General features: G+C 57.4%; 2 protein-coding genes across 7 annotated transcripts; both read right to left on the reverse strand.

The window, feature by feature from the left end:
* Positions 1-1410: 1410 nt before the first annotated feature.
* On the reverse strand, positions 1411-8355 carry LOC135894925 (cold-inducible RNA-binding protein-like). The gene is made up of 7 exons (XM_065422979.1): positions 8233-8355; positions 6108-6222; positions 4104-4210; positions 3219-3309; positions 3047-3131; positions 2526-2590; positions 1411-2084 (listed from the first exon to the last, which is right to left on the reverse strand). Exons 2-6 carry the CDS (start codon positions 6208-6210, stop codon positions 2527-2529), a joined length of 450 nt encoding a protein of 149 aa, XP_065279051.1. The 5' UTR covers positions 6211-6222; positions 8233-8355; the 3' UTR covers positions 1411-2084; position 2526.
* A 2893-nt stretch (positions 8356-11248) lies between these two features.
* On the reverse strand, positions 11249-17480 carry LOC135894979 (RNA-binding protein 3-like). 6 transcript variants are annotated; one of them, XM_065423036.1, is made up of 7 exons: positions 17396-17480; positions 16092-16214; positions 15600-15706; positions 15400-15505; positions 15228-15309; positions 14634-14698; positions 11658-11733 (listed from the first exon to the last, which is right to left on the reverse strand). In XM_065423036.1, the coding sequence occupies exons 2-6, from the start codon at positions 16192-16194 to the stop codon at positions 14635-14637; spliced, it is 462 nt and encodes a 153-aa protein (XP_065279108.1). In that variant the 5' UTR covers positions 16195-16214; positions 17396-17480; the 3' UTR covers positions 11658-11733; position 14634. The 6 variants fall into 6 exon arrangements, with proteins under 6 accessions (XP_065279110.1, XP_065279109.1, XP_065279108.1 ...); XM_065423034.1 differs by having other exon boundaries at positions 14634-14701; XM_065423035.1 differs by lacking the exon at positions 11658-11733 and adding an exon at positions 13544-14229.
* Between the last annotated feature and the right edge of the window lie 226 nt (positions 17481-17706).

Raw genomic sequence — 17706 nt, forward strand, 5'->3', positions numbered from 1 at the left:
CCTTCCTTAGAGGTTTTTAAGGTCCGGCTTGACAAAGCCCTGGCTGGGATTGGTCCTGCTTTGAGCAAGGGGTTGGACTAGATACCTCCGGAGGTCCCTTCCAACCCTGATATTCTATGAGTATATAAGCTGTAGACAAGGGATGGGTCACTTGATAATTGCCCCGTTCTACTCATTCCCTCTGAAGCACCTGGCACTGGCTTCTGTCGGACAGGATGCTGGGCTAGATGGGCCATTAGCCTGACGCAGCTCGGTTGTTCAGATGCGCCGCTGTTATCCCTTTTTAGCCTAGCCAAACTCAAGGTTCTGCAGGAGACATTGGTGCTAGAGTCAGCTATTTCCCTTGTTGCAGTCTTGGCCATCCCTGTTTTTATTTCTAGAGCCCCAAAGTTTCCTTGCTCCTAGCCTGTTTCAGCCAGCCCTCTGCCCAAAAGCTCTCTCAGGGCTGTTCCCAGCTACCAGCTCCTGTCTTGCTCTGTGCTCCTCTCTTCTGCCCGTGGAAATGGTCACTGAGTGCAAAGTGTCAGCGGAGTGGACAGACATGCTTTGTCAAGAGACAATGCAGTGCCAGGGTGAAAGCGGGCACAAGACCAGCTCTGGGTGAGTCTCCCGGTTGGAGCAAGTGGGTGTTTTCAAAGGTTTTACGCAGGGCTGTTCACTGGGGCACCAGTCTCCTGCCACCAGTCTAGTTTCCTGCCCTCCCTTACCCGCTTTGGCACAGCTGCTTTGAAAGGGATGGCTAAAGGATCTGGAATTGAGCCTTGGAGGTCAGGCTGCCCCCTAGGGAAAGTGTCAGACCGGCCTCCTAAAGAAGGGCCATGCTTTGTGCTAGCTGTAGAACATGCCCTGGAGGAGGAATGTGGGAGCAGGAGTTACCTCAAACCCCATGTGGGTTGGCCTTGGTCTCACACGCTAACAGAAAATTCTGCAGGTGGGCCAGGTCAGGACAGAGCTAGCTACACAGGCCAAATTCAGCCCTGCCCAACGTGGCTGCGGCTGGCCCCAGATCCCTGGCAGCTTGCCCTGGGTCAACGGGGAGAGCCGGATTCTTACCAAGGATCTGAAAGCGCCAACAGGAGCGGAGATGAGGGCCCAGGAAAGCCCTTCCCTGAGTCCCGGCCCGGCCGGCATACCATCAGGGACACATGCTTGGGGCCACTCTAAACTTCTGACTACCAGAAGCCGGGGGAGGCAGACAGGGGTGAATTACTCCATAATCACCCTGATCTGTACGTTCCCCTTGAGACAGGACACAGGGCTAGACGGCTGTTCTTAGGGGTGCCTTTTTCACAGCCACCTCGATAGCTCAGTCATCCTGCGATCGAATTCCCGTCGTCCCACCCTCTCTAACATCCACACCCGTCCGACTTCGGCCGTCTTCGCTACTGGCAAAAGGTCAAGAGCAGAGAGTTTGTTTCGGACTGTCTTTAATAGGCTCCGTAAAGCCGAAGAACTGAATACAGGAATTCCTTCACCACTTCAAAAACACAGTATCAATGGAATTATGAGCGCTTCTTCCAGTAAAAAAAAGGGACGATATAAACAAACATTTTCGAGAACCTCTCGCGGAAAGTTTTTGCAAATCTAAGCTCGGGCTCGGTTACATCTCGCAGGAAAAATACCTTTTGCACACGAGTCGTGAGTCTCCCTTTGTTCTACCTGAGAGATTTGCCTCTCCCCTTCCTACATGCTAAAGAAAATTTACAAAACTACAAAGGTGTTATAAAAAAAAGTGAAAACCCCTCCACAGCTCACGCTCCGCGGGTCAGAATCAGGCCCCACCTCCCATTTTGGCCAATTAAAAGAAGCCGAATTGAAAAGAACAAATAAACAGATCCCCAAATGCTTTAAGAACTCGTGAAACCAGCCTGATCTTTGCTTTGCGGGGGAAGGGGAGGTGGAAGGGAGGGGGGGCCCCTGGAACGGGCCTCTCCTCTCGGGGCTGCATGTGACCAGGCTACAAAAGGGAAAGTACAGGCGGATGTAACTAAACAGTAAGATTCAGCGAAGCTCCAAAAATCTTTATAAATACGGCCATTGGAAGGACGATCTCAGTTCGGGAAGGGCTGTTGTTCATTGCCGGGCTGAGGATAAGAAGCAGGTAAAATGGTAAAGGCACTGCGGCACACAGACATGCCAGCGGCATTTCGCGCCCTGCCCCCCCTCCCTGGGGCGGGGGGCCAAGAGGGTGTGGTTCTTAAAAGGACCCAGGTCGGCTTCCAGCCGTCGCTTATTTCCTTGGTTGGGCATCGTCTGCAGCCCCCACTGGTTTGGAGTAGGTCCTACATGAAGGCGGGGAGTTAAATCCCCCTACAAACGTACAGTTTGGCGGGTGTTTTCCCCCAGTCGGGTTAAAAGGCAGCTCTGGGGTTTTATAAGACAGCCCAACAGCGCCCCTTTAAGAGAGAAGTTGGATGGATTAAAAGTCCCTGGTGGGTTAGAGTCTCCACATGCATTTAGGCTAAACGGCGGGCGGGACGGAAGAGACCGGGCGGCTCAGGCCGGTTACTACAGGACAGACTCACCCTAGTTGTCGTAGCTGTCTCTATAGGAGCCTCCGGAGTAGCGGTCCCCATAGCCTCCCTGATTCCTGTGGAGACAGCAAGGCGTGAAACCGGGCCCCCAGCCAGGGGGGTCTCCATTGTAGCGGGGAGGTTGCAAGGGATCTAGTTAGATCAGATGACGGAGGGCCAGGAGAGTCACACCTGCTCTCTGCCCGCCCCTTGCGGTTCCAGCATTGCTTCTGTGCCAGTTTCTCTCCCACACACACGGGCAGTGCCAGGGTCACAGCCTCACTGCCGGAGGTGGCTTGCAAAGGCCACAGAAAGCTGGGGAGGGAGAATCGGCCGGATTCTCTCCCCAACATGCCACACAATGAGCTGGGTGAAGGGCACGGGGCAGCCCACGCCACATGGCAGAAGAGTGAACAGGGCTCCAATCTCAGCTGGTCACTAGTTACAAACAGCCCATCCTGAATAAATCCGCCCCTCAACCATCCTCTAGCTACTATCAAAAACAGATCACAGCACCCCCCACGCCCGCTCACCTGCTGCCGTAGTAATCCCTGGACCCGCCGTAGCCTCCACTTCGGTTGTCATAACGGCCGCCACCGTAGCCTCGGTCCCCACCTCCTGCAGTGGAGAAAGAAGAAGGGGGGTGTTTAACACTGGCGGCACCTGGGGGTCGGCACCGATAGGTGCGTCGGGCGGGACACTCACCTCTTGAGAAGCCACCACGGCCTCTGCCCCCTGAAGAGCCACGGGATGATTTCCCGGCCTGGTCAACTCGGATCTGGCGCCCATCCACAGACTGGGGAGAGGAAAGGATGCGGTTAGAAGTGGCTTCGCACGCCCGGCAGGGAAGGGGGGCTGTGACAGAGCAGGGGATGCAGACCATGACTCTAAGACGTCCTCCTGCTTCAGGGCTGCAGCGGGTCGGCTGCTGAGGCAGGCCAGATGGATCTGTTGTGTCCCATCCACCACCTGCCTTCCTCAGAAGCACATGGACTCAGAGCGCCGGTCCCAGTTGTGACTGAAGGGGTAATCCCCCGTCTCGTGGGCCTGGCAGCCGTGTCCCGCTCCGATTAGGGGCCAGGAAGGGATTTCCCACCCAGGGTGGATCAACGGGGACCCTGGGGGTTCTCACCCTCCTCTGTGGCGCGGGTCAGCTGCTGGGACATCTGGGAATCTCACCTTGCCAAATCCCTGCCCTTGGTGGCACCTTGGCTTCGCTGCCTCCCACGGGCTGAAATGCTTTGGTCTAACTAAAGTCTCGGGCAGCTGGGGGCAATCTAATGGCTGGGGCTATACATGAGATCAGGCTAGATCTTCTAAGCTCCAGGGAACCATGTCTGCTGCCTGGGCTACTGACCCGCAGCCTCTCTGCTGTCCGTGACTGGCTACGTGCACACCCAGGAGCACTGCCTCCGGAGCCACGCTCCACTGAGGGTGTCTGGGGGGCACAGACTGGGCTTGGAAAAGCTTTTAACCCGGGCACAGGGGCGGCCAGCTTGCCTAGCTCCCAGCCCCTTTTACTACATCTGAGTTGCTGCCAGTGGGGTCCCCCACTTACAGGGCTGCCAGGAAGGACTGGTCCCCACTCACCTCCCCATTCATAGCTCTCATGGCGTCCTTGGCATCCTCTGGACGGCGGTAGGTGATGAAGCCGAAGCCTCTGGATCTCTGGGTCTCTCGGTCCTTCACTACCACCACTGGAAGAGCGAGGGGCAGGGTGTCAGCACGCCCAGTGGGCCCCGGGACATAACCCACAACCGCGCCGACCTCCCGTCAGGCCATGGAGCCTCCTCACCCAGTCAGGCACCGCCCCGCTTGGAGCCACGGGACACCCCGCCAGTGATCCCCAGCGTATGGGCCCAGCTTTGCAGATGGGTGCTGCCCCCAGGCTAGCTGCAGCCAAGACGTGCCCTAGAGACCCTGCTGACAGCACCCCACGACCACGCTCATCGGAAGGAAGGGCTTTAGGGCCCATCCACACATGGAAATAGTCAGGAACAGCAGCCCGGCTTCACATTCACACCCTGCCTTGGTCTGAATTAATTCTGAGCCCTTATAAGCCACTGGTTTCTGTGCACACAGATGGGGGCCAGGGTCATAGTGGGGTGCCTGCACTTTCACCCCCCACACTGTGAGACAACCCTCCTAACTGGTGTCACCCATCACCACGGTGTCTGGTCAAACCCACCCGCGAGGGCCTCCTCGAGCCATCACACCCATTCTGTAGCGCCAGGGATCCGAGGTGCAGAGGGAGACAGCCTGGGGGAGGAGTCAAGGGACTGGCAGCCAGGACTCCTGGGTTCTACACTTGACTCCGGGGGGCCTCGGTTTAAGAAGGGGATGAGACGCCCCCTCTGCGCAGTGCTTTACGAGTCAGGGCGACACGCTGGAGACACCAGACTCCAGCCGGCCAGGGCAGAAACAGCCGAAGCAGGGACAGCGCTAGAGAGCAAGGGGGTAAAATGGGACCCAGCTGGGGCCACCACTCCCACTCGGCACGTCCCGAACCTAGACCAGTGCAGGAGAGAACCCCCCTGTGGCCGGTGTGGGCAGGGGGTGGACTGCAGAGAGAAGCCAGAGCTCTCAGCTTGTTTGCTCCAACCCCTCCTCTCCCATCTTTCACCTCTGCTTCATTCCCCCAGCCCTGCCCCTTGAATTTACATTTCACTGATCCCCTCCACAAAACCATGGTGTTTGCTGCCATCCCATTGATTGATCTCTCTTCTGGCGGGTTCAACCCTCTCCTGTGCTGGACAGACACAGCGGGGCCCCGTTCTTGGCTGGCCCTTAGACTCAATCGTAACTGACAGCTTACAAATGTTTGCCATGTAGCTGTAACCAGGTTGGTCCCAGGATACGAGAGTGACAAGGTAGGTGGGAAGTCATATCTGGCAGAGAAAAAAGCGTTCCAGATACACAGGACAGCTGTAACTCGCAAGCTAGTCTCTTTGCCCAACAGAAGATGGTCCATTAAAAGATATTACCACGCCCACCTTGTGTCTCTCCTATCCTGGGACTGCCGTGGCTAACACTACACTGCTGGCACCAGGATGCGACTGCTTGAAAGCGAGCTGGGGTTGAAGTTGTGGCGTGCTCTTTGTGACAATTCAATTCAATTGCTCTCGCTTGAGCCGCTTTCAGGCACAATCTTCAGACTACACGGCTGGGCCGAGCCCAGGTTATGGTCGGAAGAAGCAAAGCGGATTCCCACAAGTCTCTATTCTTGTTAGCTAGGGTTGGTTGAATGAGCCCAAGCAAGCCCAGTTTTTGGCCGAAACCGGAAAACTTTTGAGTTTTCAGCCAAAATATTGACTTTTCCCTGCAGGGAAAAGGCGCTTTCCATGAAGAAATCCAGTTTCCTATCTGGCACCATTGTTAAAACATAACCCAGAAATATTTAAGCCACACTAACCTCTCCTCTCCCAACACTTCACTCGAACACCTGCCTCCATTTATGCATAAGCAGCCCCCATGCTAACAGGCAGGCTGCAGGTTTTAGTATTTCCACGGCTGAGTCCTGGATGTCACCGGGCTCCTAGCGAGGGGAGAGGGGGTTGGTTTTCTGCTGTGGGGTTGGATGCCAGGCAAACTTACCTTCTGCTATGTCACCATAAGGGGAGAAAAGCTGCTCCAGGTTCTGCTCATTGGTGTCGAAGCTGAGTCCTCCGATGAAGAGCTTGCCTTCGTCAGATGCCATGACTGAAGTCACCTGCAGATGAAGCAAACACTTGGTCAATCAGGACAGGGGCTGCAGCTGTGGTTTGGTACCAAAGAGGCTCCGAAATGAACTGTGTCAGATCAAGGAAATGGTATATTTAGCCCAGGATCCCTGCCCTATACCGCAGATCAATTGTCCCATTCAGGCAAGTACTCTCCCCACACCCCATCCTTGCTGCCCCACATCAGACCAGTTGTCCCACCCTGGCCAGTTGCCCTGCCGCAACACCCAATGGTAGATCAGACTGGAGGTCCTGGTTTGCTTGGCACATCATCTCCAGTGGCAGGCACTTTTAAAGCTCTTCAGAGAGCCAGAAACTCAGTGCAAGTGACATCATAAATGAGATGAGGGGGAATTTCTTGCATGTACGAGACCTCAGAGCTGCTACAGACCAAATTATCCTGTGTCCCATTCCAACATCTCCCCCTTCTCTACTGCATCAGACACGAGCGACTTTTTAGGCCCTTTCATGGCCCATCAGCCCTCATTTGGTTTCGACACACATTCCCGCTCGCAGCCTGCATCTCCCACTTGCCCTGTCGTGCTTTCTCCCATGCATCCCCTCTCATTTGGGAGTTCTCCCTGTAAACATCTGCAGAGCTACCCCATTATCTATTGTCAAATCCCTCCTTTGCCACGATACCTACAAAAAAACCCCAAACAAAAACAAAAAATCAACCCCAAACCCCCCCACATCCCCAAAAACAAAACCCTCAACAGCCTGGCCGCTGGTGTGCTGAAACCACTGCCGATCAATATTGTCTCATTGTTTCCTTGTATTCCCCATCTGCCTGTCTCCATCTGTTGTCTCTCTTCTTATACTTAGATGGTGAAAATCCTTGAGGCAAGGATTATCGTTTTGTTGTACGTTTGTACAGAGCCTTGCACATGGGCACCCCCCCCCGCACGGCTCTATGGTAACCCAAAGGTTAGATTTGATTTTTATTGGCAAATATTAACAAACATCGATTTCAATGGACACCCACACAAACCAGTGGAAAAAATATCCCTATCCACAGAAATTTTCAGACGGTAAAATGGGTGCTGCGGGAGAAAGGACCGGAGTTAGATTTCAGGACCATTCGCTGCATATTTGGGAGTGTGGGGGTGACGATGTGGGTGCTAACAGGTTAGCTGTGATTTCCCCCCCCCCCCCAACTGTGAAAACTTAAACAAAAAAACCGCTTTACGACACACGGATACCCGCCCAAAATGATAAAAAATGCAGTTCTCCCACGGCCAGGGATTAGGCGGGCTGCTCCCCCCCGCGGGGGGCCGGATGCAGCGAGATGGGCTCTCGCTCTCTGCCCAGCAGCAGCAGCCGGGCCGGCGCCCCTCCCCGGAGCCAGCTGCGTTTTGGGGAGCAGGGGACCAGCCCCCAGGGCTCCCAGAGGGGGAGCTGCAAACAGCCCCCAGGACCCCCCCCCTGAGAGATCAAGACCCCGCAAGGGGGGAGGGGGGCAGCTCCCTCCAGGCTGGGGGAGGGGGCGGCGCCCCCTCACTTCAGGGGGGCTCCCACCCGGCTGGGGGGCGCTGTCGCCCCACAATCCCTAGCGGGGGAGCGATCCCCCCCCCGCCCCGAGGCCGGGTCCCATCAAGATGGCAGCGAGCACGTGGGGCCCGGTCGCCGCACGTGGCGACCACCCCAGGCTTCCTCAGGGCCGCGAGCGAGCGCGCGCGCCCAGGCGCATGCGCGGCGGCTGCCAGCGGCCGCGGCCCTTCCACCGCCCACCTCCGCGCCCCTCCCCGCCTCGCCTCGCGGCCAGGGAAACGCGGGGCCGCGCCTGCGCGCCGCGACCTCGGCGCCCGCCGCGCATGCGCAGGCTGCGCAGCGCTTCTTCCCCCTGCCGCCCAGGCCCAGCCGAGGCGGCGGCGAGCGGCGCCATTTTGACCCCCCGCTCCCGCTTGCCTCTCCCCAGCCAGGCCGCCCCAATCACCGCTCCCCGTCCGCCTCTCCCCGCCACGGGCCCCGCGAGCAAGCGGGCGGGCGGCAGCGCTCACCGGGATGGGTCGGAGCGGAGCGCGGCGGAGCTGCTGCTGCCTCGACGTCGGCGGGAGAAGCGAGAATGAGAGCGAGGCTACGCAGGCCACACCCCTTCCCGCCACCGAGCGCTGATTGGCGGCCGGAAGCTGAGGGGGGGCGGAGCGCGCCCCCCTCAACGGTCACGTCCTAGGAGCGCGCCGCCTATTGGTCAGCGAAACAAGAGCCACGCCCCCCTCGCGGGCCGGGGCCCTGATTGGCTAGCAGGGTCGCCCCCGCACAACGCAGGGACCGTTGATTGGCTGAGTAAGAAACAGCCAGGGACACACTTAGGCCACGCCCCCTGGCAGCCTGATTGGCTGGCACAGAGACAGACAGCGGCAGGGCTACGACCCCTCACAGCATGAAGCCCTGACTGGCTAGTGAAGAAGCCGCCTTACTGCCGGGAGCGCTGATTGGCTGGAATGGCCAGAGCTGGGACCAGGCTAAGGCCACGCCCCCTACGTGACAGGAACGCTGATTGGCAGGCACGGAGTGACGGACAGAAACAAGGCCACGCCCCTTCCCCGCCTGGAACCCTGATTGGCCCGTGGTGAGCGAGATCACCGACCCAGCCAGGGGCCAGGCCTGAAGACTGGACTCCGGATTGTCGGGAGGGGGCGGGGCGAAAAAAAAAAAGCCACGCCCATTTCAAATCCCCCCCCCAGGGCCATAGGTCCCAGGCCCTGAGAGCTAGGGGGGTAGGGTGTTAGGGGTGAGAACCAGCCACCCCCCCATGGCCCTGAGCTGGGGGGCAGAGGTGAGAACCAGCCCCCCATAACCATGGGCCCCAAACCCTGAGCATGTGTGAACCAGCCCCCCCATGGCTCTAGGCACTGAGGGCCCAGGGGTGTGCGTGTGTTGTTTGGGGTGAGAACCAGTCTCCCCCGCCCATAGGCTCTACACCGTGAGAGCTGGGGGGGGCGGGGAGGCAGAAATTAGGGGTGAGAACCAGTCCCCCAATAGTCTCTGTCCCCCACACAGGAGGGTCTCAGGCCCCCCCATGGAACCGTGCTCTGAGATGGGGAGGAGGCCTTGCCTGCCTAAGCTTCCTGCTGTATTTTGTCCTAGAGGGGAAAGGCGAGGGCTCCTGGGGAGAGCAGGTGCCAAGTGGGGGTGCTACATCCCCACCTGGGGTGCTGTGGATGGCTTGTTAAGGGGCTCGGTAACACCACTAGCAGGCGTGGCCAGGCTGGCCCATGGCCCCAGCCCTCCTGGCCCCCAGCAGCAGGTACCCGCCTCTACCCAGTGCCTGGCTCCGGCCACACCAGGAGGGGTGGAGGGCACATGGCCTGCCCAGCAGGCACAGTGTGACCCCTTGAGGGACTGCCTCACTGCCCAGGGCCTCCACTAGGCAGTGGAGCAGCCAGCCTGTGAAGCTGTGCCAGGCCCCCAGCTGGCAGCCTGGGTAAGGCTCCTTGCTGTGAGCTCCGCCCCCGGGAAGCCAGACAGCCCAGAGATCCAGCTCAAATCAGGCAGGTGTTCAAACATGGAGCTGCCTCTCTCCTGCCCAGGCCAAGAGGTTTGGGGCACCCCCTACAACACACCCAGTGCTGGCTGAGGAGAGGGTGACAAGTTGGGGGCAAAGCTGGTTTGTTCTAGGCTCACGAAGGGAGCAGCTGGGGTGGGGGGGGGGGGTGCAGATAGCACTGCAGGCCCAGCGACATGGGGGATGAAAGGGCTTTTCCCAACTGGGGTTGGAGGGAAGACCCCCAGCCTGACCCTCAGGCCCTTTGCTCTGGTGCATGGGTGGGCCTGCTCCCCTCAACCATCCCCAGGTGAGCACCCACTCATCACCCACAGGCCCCAGCTGCCCCTCGATTTACAAACCAGGCCCAGTTCAGCCCCCACCTTCCACCGTGCAGCAGCACTGGCTACAGGAGGGCCCCTGCTCGTGTTATTGTAGGGTCTCTGCCCAGCCCTCCCACTGTACAGATGCAGTGGCTGGGAGAGTGGGTTTGTAAGCAAAGGGTAGCTCAGCAGGCTGCTTTGCCAGGGCCAGGCCTCACCCCACGGCGGGGGAAGATGGTCACGGGCAAACACACGAATGAGGAAGCAGGCTTAAAGGGAAGCCTGCCAGGAAGCTAACGCCTTCCCCCCAGCCAGCCCCACACGCTCGGGCAGCACTCAGCACATGGGGAGGGGCCATTCTGAGGCAAGCTGGCCCCAGGAGCAGCAGCTAGGGACAGTGATGGGCAGGACTCTGGTGCCTTCCAGCCTTGAAATCTCAGCTAAAGGCTGCTGGTGAGGCCAGGAGCTCAGATATCGGGGCAGGGAGGGGAGACGCTGCCCCCTTGAGACCGGGCCAGGCTGCTTGGCCCTTCCCTGCCAGTGCCCACAGGCCTTGGGCTGCAGCCAGCCATCGCTGCTTGCCCCCTTGCAGCCACGGCTCCCCCAGCCCTGGTGCCGAGGCAGCAGTCATGTGAGCCCCTCCGGTGCAGGGGCTTTACAGGTCTATGCCCAGAACCAAGAGACCAGAGGCAAAGCAGGTGCCTGCTGGCTCTGGCGAGAACCCAGCTGAGGAGGTCACAAGCCAGCACCGGCTGTCCTCCCCTAGAGCTTAGCTTTTGGGCCTCTGACAGGAGCCTGCTTCCTCCCCCGGGGGAGGGTGGCTGCTTCAACAGGAAGGAAGCTGCCGAGCTCTGAGCAGCCTAAATAAGGTACGTTCCTGGGCATCTACTCAACCCAGCAGCCTGGAGCTACTGAGAGCAAAGCAGGAGCATGCAGCCCCAGGACGCCAGCCGCCTTCCCCTGTCAGGCTGCGGCTGTCACCCCCGCCCCAGGCCTTAACTCCACTGAGCGGTGTGGACAAGACAGTGATCTGACACTGCCAACCCGCCGCATCAGCTCCTCTTCCAGGCTGGTTCCAGATTGGCCCAACACAGGGGTACAAAGGGAGTCATCCCACCCAACCCTCACTCAGCAACCCGGTCTGCTGAGCGACACAGCCAGGTGTTCCCTCAGCCCCGCTGCCCAGACCAAGGCTCACCACAGACACTGGGTCCAGCAGTCTTTATTGTTACACTGAAAAGGACCCTGGCCAAGGAAGGATTTGCTCGTTTGTGCCCTCGCCGGCTAACGGGCTCAGCAGGGCCTGACTCTCCCCACAGCAGTCATCGGGCCCGTCCAGCTCAGGTGTGCGGGTGCCCTTGTGGCAAACTCCTGTGCGTGCCGACCACCTGGAAGGAGAGATGGACACAGGTTTATGCTTCAGGAGGCTCTGGCAGGCCATTTTCTTTCCAAGCTCAGGGCTAAGCTGCTAACTTTGTCCACCCCACTTCCAGCTAGTGACTGGACGCCCCCCTCCATCCGCTCCCACCCCGGCCCAAAGGGATATGGGCCCACCACTGCTTTGTAGCCAAGTGGATTTATGCCCTTTGCCATGGGATGTGGCCAGGATCCATACCTTGGGCCGAACTGTCCGTTCTAGTCTCCGTATCCCCTCCTTTCAGGGTAGAGCAGCTGGCGCCGTCCTCTTGCACCTGCCAAAGCAAAGCCGTGTTACTAGCCAGTCTCCACTCACCCAGCACGTTACACAAACAATTCGCTGAACCCGGCGGTCTGAGCGGGCTACTCCAGGGCTGGCCGATGCCGCCCATTGGCCAGCCCTCGAGTGTCAGTCGCTACGGAGGCTCCACCCAACCCCACGTTTTGAGAACCCCACCCAAAAGGTGTCTATTAGTCACCGGCGCAGAGCAATTTAACCTGGCAGGTCCAGAGGCACCGGAGTCCCCTCCACCCCCCTGCTGCACTGGGAACAGCCCCTCCCAGCAGACGAGTCCAAGGGCTGCACAAGGCATGGATTAAAATCTTGGACCGAACGGCAGTGATGGCGAGGGGGAGGCTGGGTGTTCGGTACAGGCCAGACTGCCTCCCCCCACTCCCACAGCAGTAGGGGTCAGGCCCAGCTCAGACAGGCCCCCAAAAAGAATCAGTCAAAAAAAAACCAGCATTAGCCCTAGGGAACGAGCTGTGGAGGAGAGAAGATGCGGACACGAGCAAAAGAGTTACCTCGAATTACAGGACTATATCCACATATGAACTAGGCAAGAGAGCAGCTTTCGTCTCACACGGATCGCACTGAAGGAGAGTCACAACTCACTTCGGGGTCTCGAAGGACACTGGTTTCCATACGCTAGCAGAGAATGCTCACAGCGGGTAAGATCAGGACAAGGCTAACTACAACAGGCCCACCTACCCCTCTGACACCAGCTGGCCGTCTCTGACCCTAGCTCTGTGCTAACCGGGTCCAAAGAGCAGCGCCTCTTGACCACTCGGCCGACAGATCGAAGCATTAAAAAGGAGAACGGAGGGACGAGACACCCCCCCGAGGTGGGGTGCACGCTAACGGGATGATTTGACACACCATCCTGCTGCTGTGGGCTGGGAAGACACCTCCCAGGTTCATCAGCTATGGATGAAGCTGCTGGATTTAATCTCGGCCACGCACTCCAGGTTGGCTTCCCACACACCCTGGGAAGGGCGAGCAAATACACCCTCCCAGCCAGTGTCACAGCACAGAGCAAGGGGCGGCCGTACCCCCATGGCATATGCGCCAGCTCCAGGAGATTCAGTGGTTTAAGTCACTATCCCTTTTCCAGCTTCTGTTGCCACCGCCACCAAGAACGGAGGGCATTAATGGAAGATGTGACGTGCCGGCTGAAGTTGAAGCGACTTCAGTTAGGGATTCGTGCTGTTTAGGAACTGAGCAGCCTAGACAATCCAAGATCCTCCAGCATCACTGGACAGCCAGCTGCGTCTTGCTTTGGTTTCTAAGGAAACCAAAAGACAGCTTTCCTAAAAATCACCTCCACCACCAAATCCACTTGCTAGAGCTTCCAGCTCAGGCTCGAGCACTTTCACTTTGCGGCTCATGCGGCAGCACAAGATGGCAACGTTTGGCTTGCAAGACGCTGCAGGGAGCACCCAAGGAGTCACGGAAACCGGTGCTGGTTTAAAGGCTAATTTTTGGAGCCAGATTTGAGAATCCTTGCTGGTTTAGCCAGGAATTTGTCCTTGATGCGGCCGCAAAGCTTCAGAAGCAGAATTAGACTGCAAAACCCCTTTCGATATTTTCGGCTGCTCAACAAGGCAGACAGAGGGGATAACGGGGTTTAATGTTTGTGCTACACTGACAGGAGATCAGGGCCAGGCTGCCGTCTGGTTCCACGTACAGTGACATTTAGGTCAGCGTAAGTGGGATCAGAAACAGTCTCCTCTACCCTAACCTGACTCCCATCTCTGTCTGTCTTGTGCAGTGTAACGAAATGTCAAAATGTCGAGAGCAAAGAGTTCGTTTCAGAACGGTCTTTTAATAGGCTTCGTAAAGCCAGAGAACTGAATACAGGAATTCCTTCACCACTTCAAATACAATACCAATGGAATTATGCGCATTTCTTCCAGTAAAAAAAGGACAATATAAACAAACATTTTCAAGAACCTCTCGTGGAAAGTTTTTGCAAGTCTTAGTTCTGGGGGTTGTTACATTGTACAGTGAAAATACCTTTTTTTCTGCAGATCGAACTTACGAGTCACTTGTGTCCCTTTAGATATACCAAAGGCTGCCGCGCATTTCACCCCTCCCTTGCTATACACTAAAGGAACAGAACTCCAAGGTATCATTGCACTTGTCTTAAGAAACTCCAGCTTGCGGGAACAATGTGTTAAAGTGAGTTCAGGGCCCCGTCTTGGCAATTTAAAAGAAACCTTGGGTTGTTGACAAATCAAAAGGAGAAAAATAAACCAGATTTCAAAAATGCTTTTAAAAAAACACTCAAAAATAAACAGAGCTTTCTTGAGGAAAGTCTCAACGGGCCATCTCGTAGCAGAAGCTGTCAGGCTGCGTGTGACAAGACTACAAAAGGGAAGATACAGGTAGATAACTAAACAATAAGATTCAGCGAAGCTCCAAAACTCTTTATAAATACGGCCATTGGAAGGACGATCTTGAGTCAGGAAGGGTTTTTACTCGTTGCGAGCTGAGGACAAGAAGTAGGTACAATCGTAAAGGCACTGTAGCATACGGACATGTTTGTAGCATTTCACCAACTCCTAGACTTTTTTTTGGGCTCAGCGAGGCTAGGAATCTCCAGGACTCCCCCTCCCCCAGTTAGCTAGTCACTTGGACGCTCGATGGCGGTCATTGGTGTTAAATGGAATTCTAAGCCTCCACATGCATTTAATGTTAGCTATCGACCAGGGTCACGGAACCAAGGCCTGGCAGTAAGACTCGGACAGGCTTGTTAAGGCGGTTAAAGAGTCGTCCCAGATAATAAGCCTCGAGTACGGCCACTGCTCAGCACAAGATGGTGCGTTGCAAAGGTTTTATGTACACCTGCTAAGCAAGAGAAGTGCTGTATTTCATTCTCTGGGCTTCACCTACCTTAGTTGTCATAGTTGTCTCTGTAAGAGCCTCCAGAGGAGTAGCGGTCGTTATATCCTCCCTGACTTCTGAAAGCAAAGCACAACTGTTTTACACTGGCTCCAGATGCCCTCGATTCTAGGGGCAATGGGAACACTGATCTAATCAGACCCATAAGACAGGCCAGCCAAGATTAGTTTAATCAAGAACCGAAGATCTTTAAAAAACAAAACAAAAAAAAAAACAAACACCCAATTTTGAGTCCAATGTAGCAGTGATGGAGAATCCCCCACAGCCCTCACTCAGTTCCAGTAGATAACATCCCTCACTTACAAACCAGGTGCCTTATTTCTAGAATTTGTCTAGCTTCAACTTCCAGTGCTTGGATCACATTAGACCTCTTCAACTGAGCAGAGAGCACCCAATATCAAAGTGTTGATCCCTATGTAGGTACTTAGACTTCAATCAAGTCACCCCTTAACATTCTCTGTTAAGCTACATAGATAAGAGCTCCTGGAGTCATACTAAGTGAGTTTGCTAATCATTCTGGTAGCTCTGCCTGGGCCCTCTCTAATTCACCACCAGCAGGGTACCAGCCACCTCTGCATGAGTTACCTGCCGCCGTAGTCCCGGGACCCGCCATAGCCTCCACTTCTGTTGTCATAGCGGCCGCCACCGTAGCTTCTGTCTCCACCTCCTGCAGAGAAAAGGACAGAAAGACATGAGTGCTTTTCCTCCCAAGGGCCGGCTGGCTTTCAGCTCAGAACAGGAGGGCTGCTAGACTCACCTCTGGAGTAGCCGCGGCCTCGGCCTCTGCCTCCGAATGAGCCACCTCTGGATCCACGGGAAGATTTCCCAGCATGGTCAACTCTGATCTGACGCCCATCCACGGACTGCAGAGGAACAAGACACGTTTAGGAAAGGGGGAGCTAGGCACACAGGGGGAGCGGGGTAGGCAGCAGCCCCCATCCCTGTGGAAAGACTCACCTCTCCATTCATTGCCCTCATGGCATCCGACGCATGTTCCGGGTTGGCAAAGGTGATGAAGCCAAAGCCTCTGGACCTCTGGGTCTCCTTGTCTTTAATTACGACCACTGGAAGGAGAAGAAATAAATCACTTTTTGGTCCTCACCCTTTGAGCCTAGGCAATAGGAACTGCCCTGGGGCTACAGATTATCCATACGTAGTACAGACATTGTGTATCGCTGGGACCAGCATGGTTACAGCAGTGTGTCAGGTGCTGGGGTATCTGAACCCGCCATGTGGTATCAGCAGATGACCTCTTACACCCAGATCTGTACAACTCTTACTTAGGCAGCTGGTATTAAGGATTAGAACAAAACAGCTTTTTTTTGAAGCAGTGGCCTAAGCACCCACTGCAACTAGGTCCTGGGTACATGACCCCCTCAAGTGCTCCAGCAAAACCAATTCTCCTCACAGCTGTAGGGACCAGGAGTGTGGGCGTAACCGGATCCTTACCCTCAGAGATTGGGCCGAAAGAGCCGAAATGCTGCTCCAGGCCTTGTTCATCGGTCTCGAAATTCAGACCCCCAACGAAGAGTTTTCCTTCTTCAGAAGACATGGTGGTGGTGGAGGAGGAGTCTGGGGAAGGAGAGGCAAGGTGGTTAGAAGGAACAGAACAGCTGCACCAGGGCTTCTCCCTACCAAGCCTGGGGACAGTCCTCACATGGAAGGGAAGGGAAGAGACAGACACTGCAGCAGGGGAGGCACTCTCCCCAGCATCAGCCTTTCCTGCCTTGGTAAGGAGCCCAAGAGCTCTCCCCACCTCCCCCCCCCCCAGGGGCAGGGAGCAACTAATACCCCTTGAGAGCAATTGGACCCCACTGCTCTTCCTCAGTCCCTGCTCCCTGGGGGCCTTATGGAGCCTGAAATCCTCAGCTTGTTCCCTAGCCTCAGAGCCCAATCCCTGTCTGCTCCTGCCCTCCGGGGAGAAGGGTTCCAGGCTCCGATTGGACTAGCTCTCTGGTGGAGGGAATGAAATCACCAGCTCCTGGATGGATCTGCCAACCTCCACACTACCACTGCTAATCTAGGGAGAGCTATGCTCGCAGGGTGACCCCCCATCCAGCCCGCAGAACAGGACATACCGCTCCCGCCCCAAGCTTCGGGCAGGGCCTCTCCTCCACAGATCCAGCCCTCACCCAAGCCACCAAGGACCCCTCTGCTCCCCTCAACCCAATGGAGTATCTGCTAAATCCCCCGCCCCCCTAGCCTTCAGGGAGGCCACCCCCGCACGTGCCCTGCTCCCCCACCCCGATGAAGGCCACATGGCCCCAGCCTCCCTCCACCACGGAGGGACTCGCGCCCCTCCCCCCAAGGGCCGCCATCTTGTGTCCCGCGCAGAAGAGATGGCGGCGGTCACGTGGCCGCAGTAGGGAGGCCAGCGCCGGATGGAACGCCGACCACTCCAGCGTTCCAACCCACCCCCCGCGGAACCAGCGCGGGAACGACCCAAACGAACACGACGACGCAGGCGCCTCACGCGCGTGCGCGCCCGCCGTCTTCCACCCCCCCATTGAACCCCCCAGACCGGTAGAGACTTCCCCCGCGCATGCGCACACCGCAGCCCGCCCCCCCCCAAAACCGAAGAGAACCCCCAGGCCCCCAACGTTTTACTCGAGCTCCGCCGGCCGCGCATGCGCATTTTAAGGCCGCCGCTGCGGCCTCAACGATCCCCCGACTCCCCTGCGTGAGAGCTACCAAACGCCGCCATTTCCCGCTCACGACCCCCACCCAAGCGGCACACGACCTCCCCCACTCACCGAGCGGATCTGTCCCGGGCTGGAGCTGCTGAGAAGGCGGCCGAGGCGGCGCCCGGCCGAGCCTTATATAGCGGCCCCGCCCACCGGTCTCAGGCCACGTGACGCGCACCCGCCGCTCCCATTGGACCGGGCGCTAAAGCGAGCGCGCGCGCGAGGGAAGGACGCAGGGAGGGAGGGGCCAGCCGAACGGCGCCCATCCGGGACCTTGGCACGCGGCGCACATCCGGGTCCTGCCCAACCGCCATTGCGCCCCGCCTCTTCCCGCCAAGCCGCGCTCAGGGAAAAACCCGGGACCTGCGCATGGCTCAGCC

Source organism: Emys orbicularis, assembly GCF_028017835.1.
Source record: "Emys orbicularis isolate rEmyOrb1 chromosome 21 unlocalized genomic scaffold, rEmyOrb1.hap1 SUPER_21_unloc_1, whole genome shotgun sequence".
Lineage (NCBI taxonomy): Eukaryota > Metazoa > Chordata > Testudines > Emydidae > Emys > Emys orbicularis.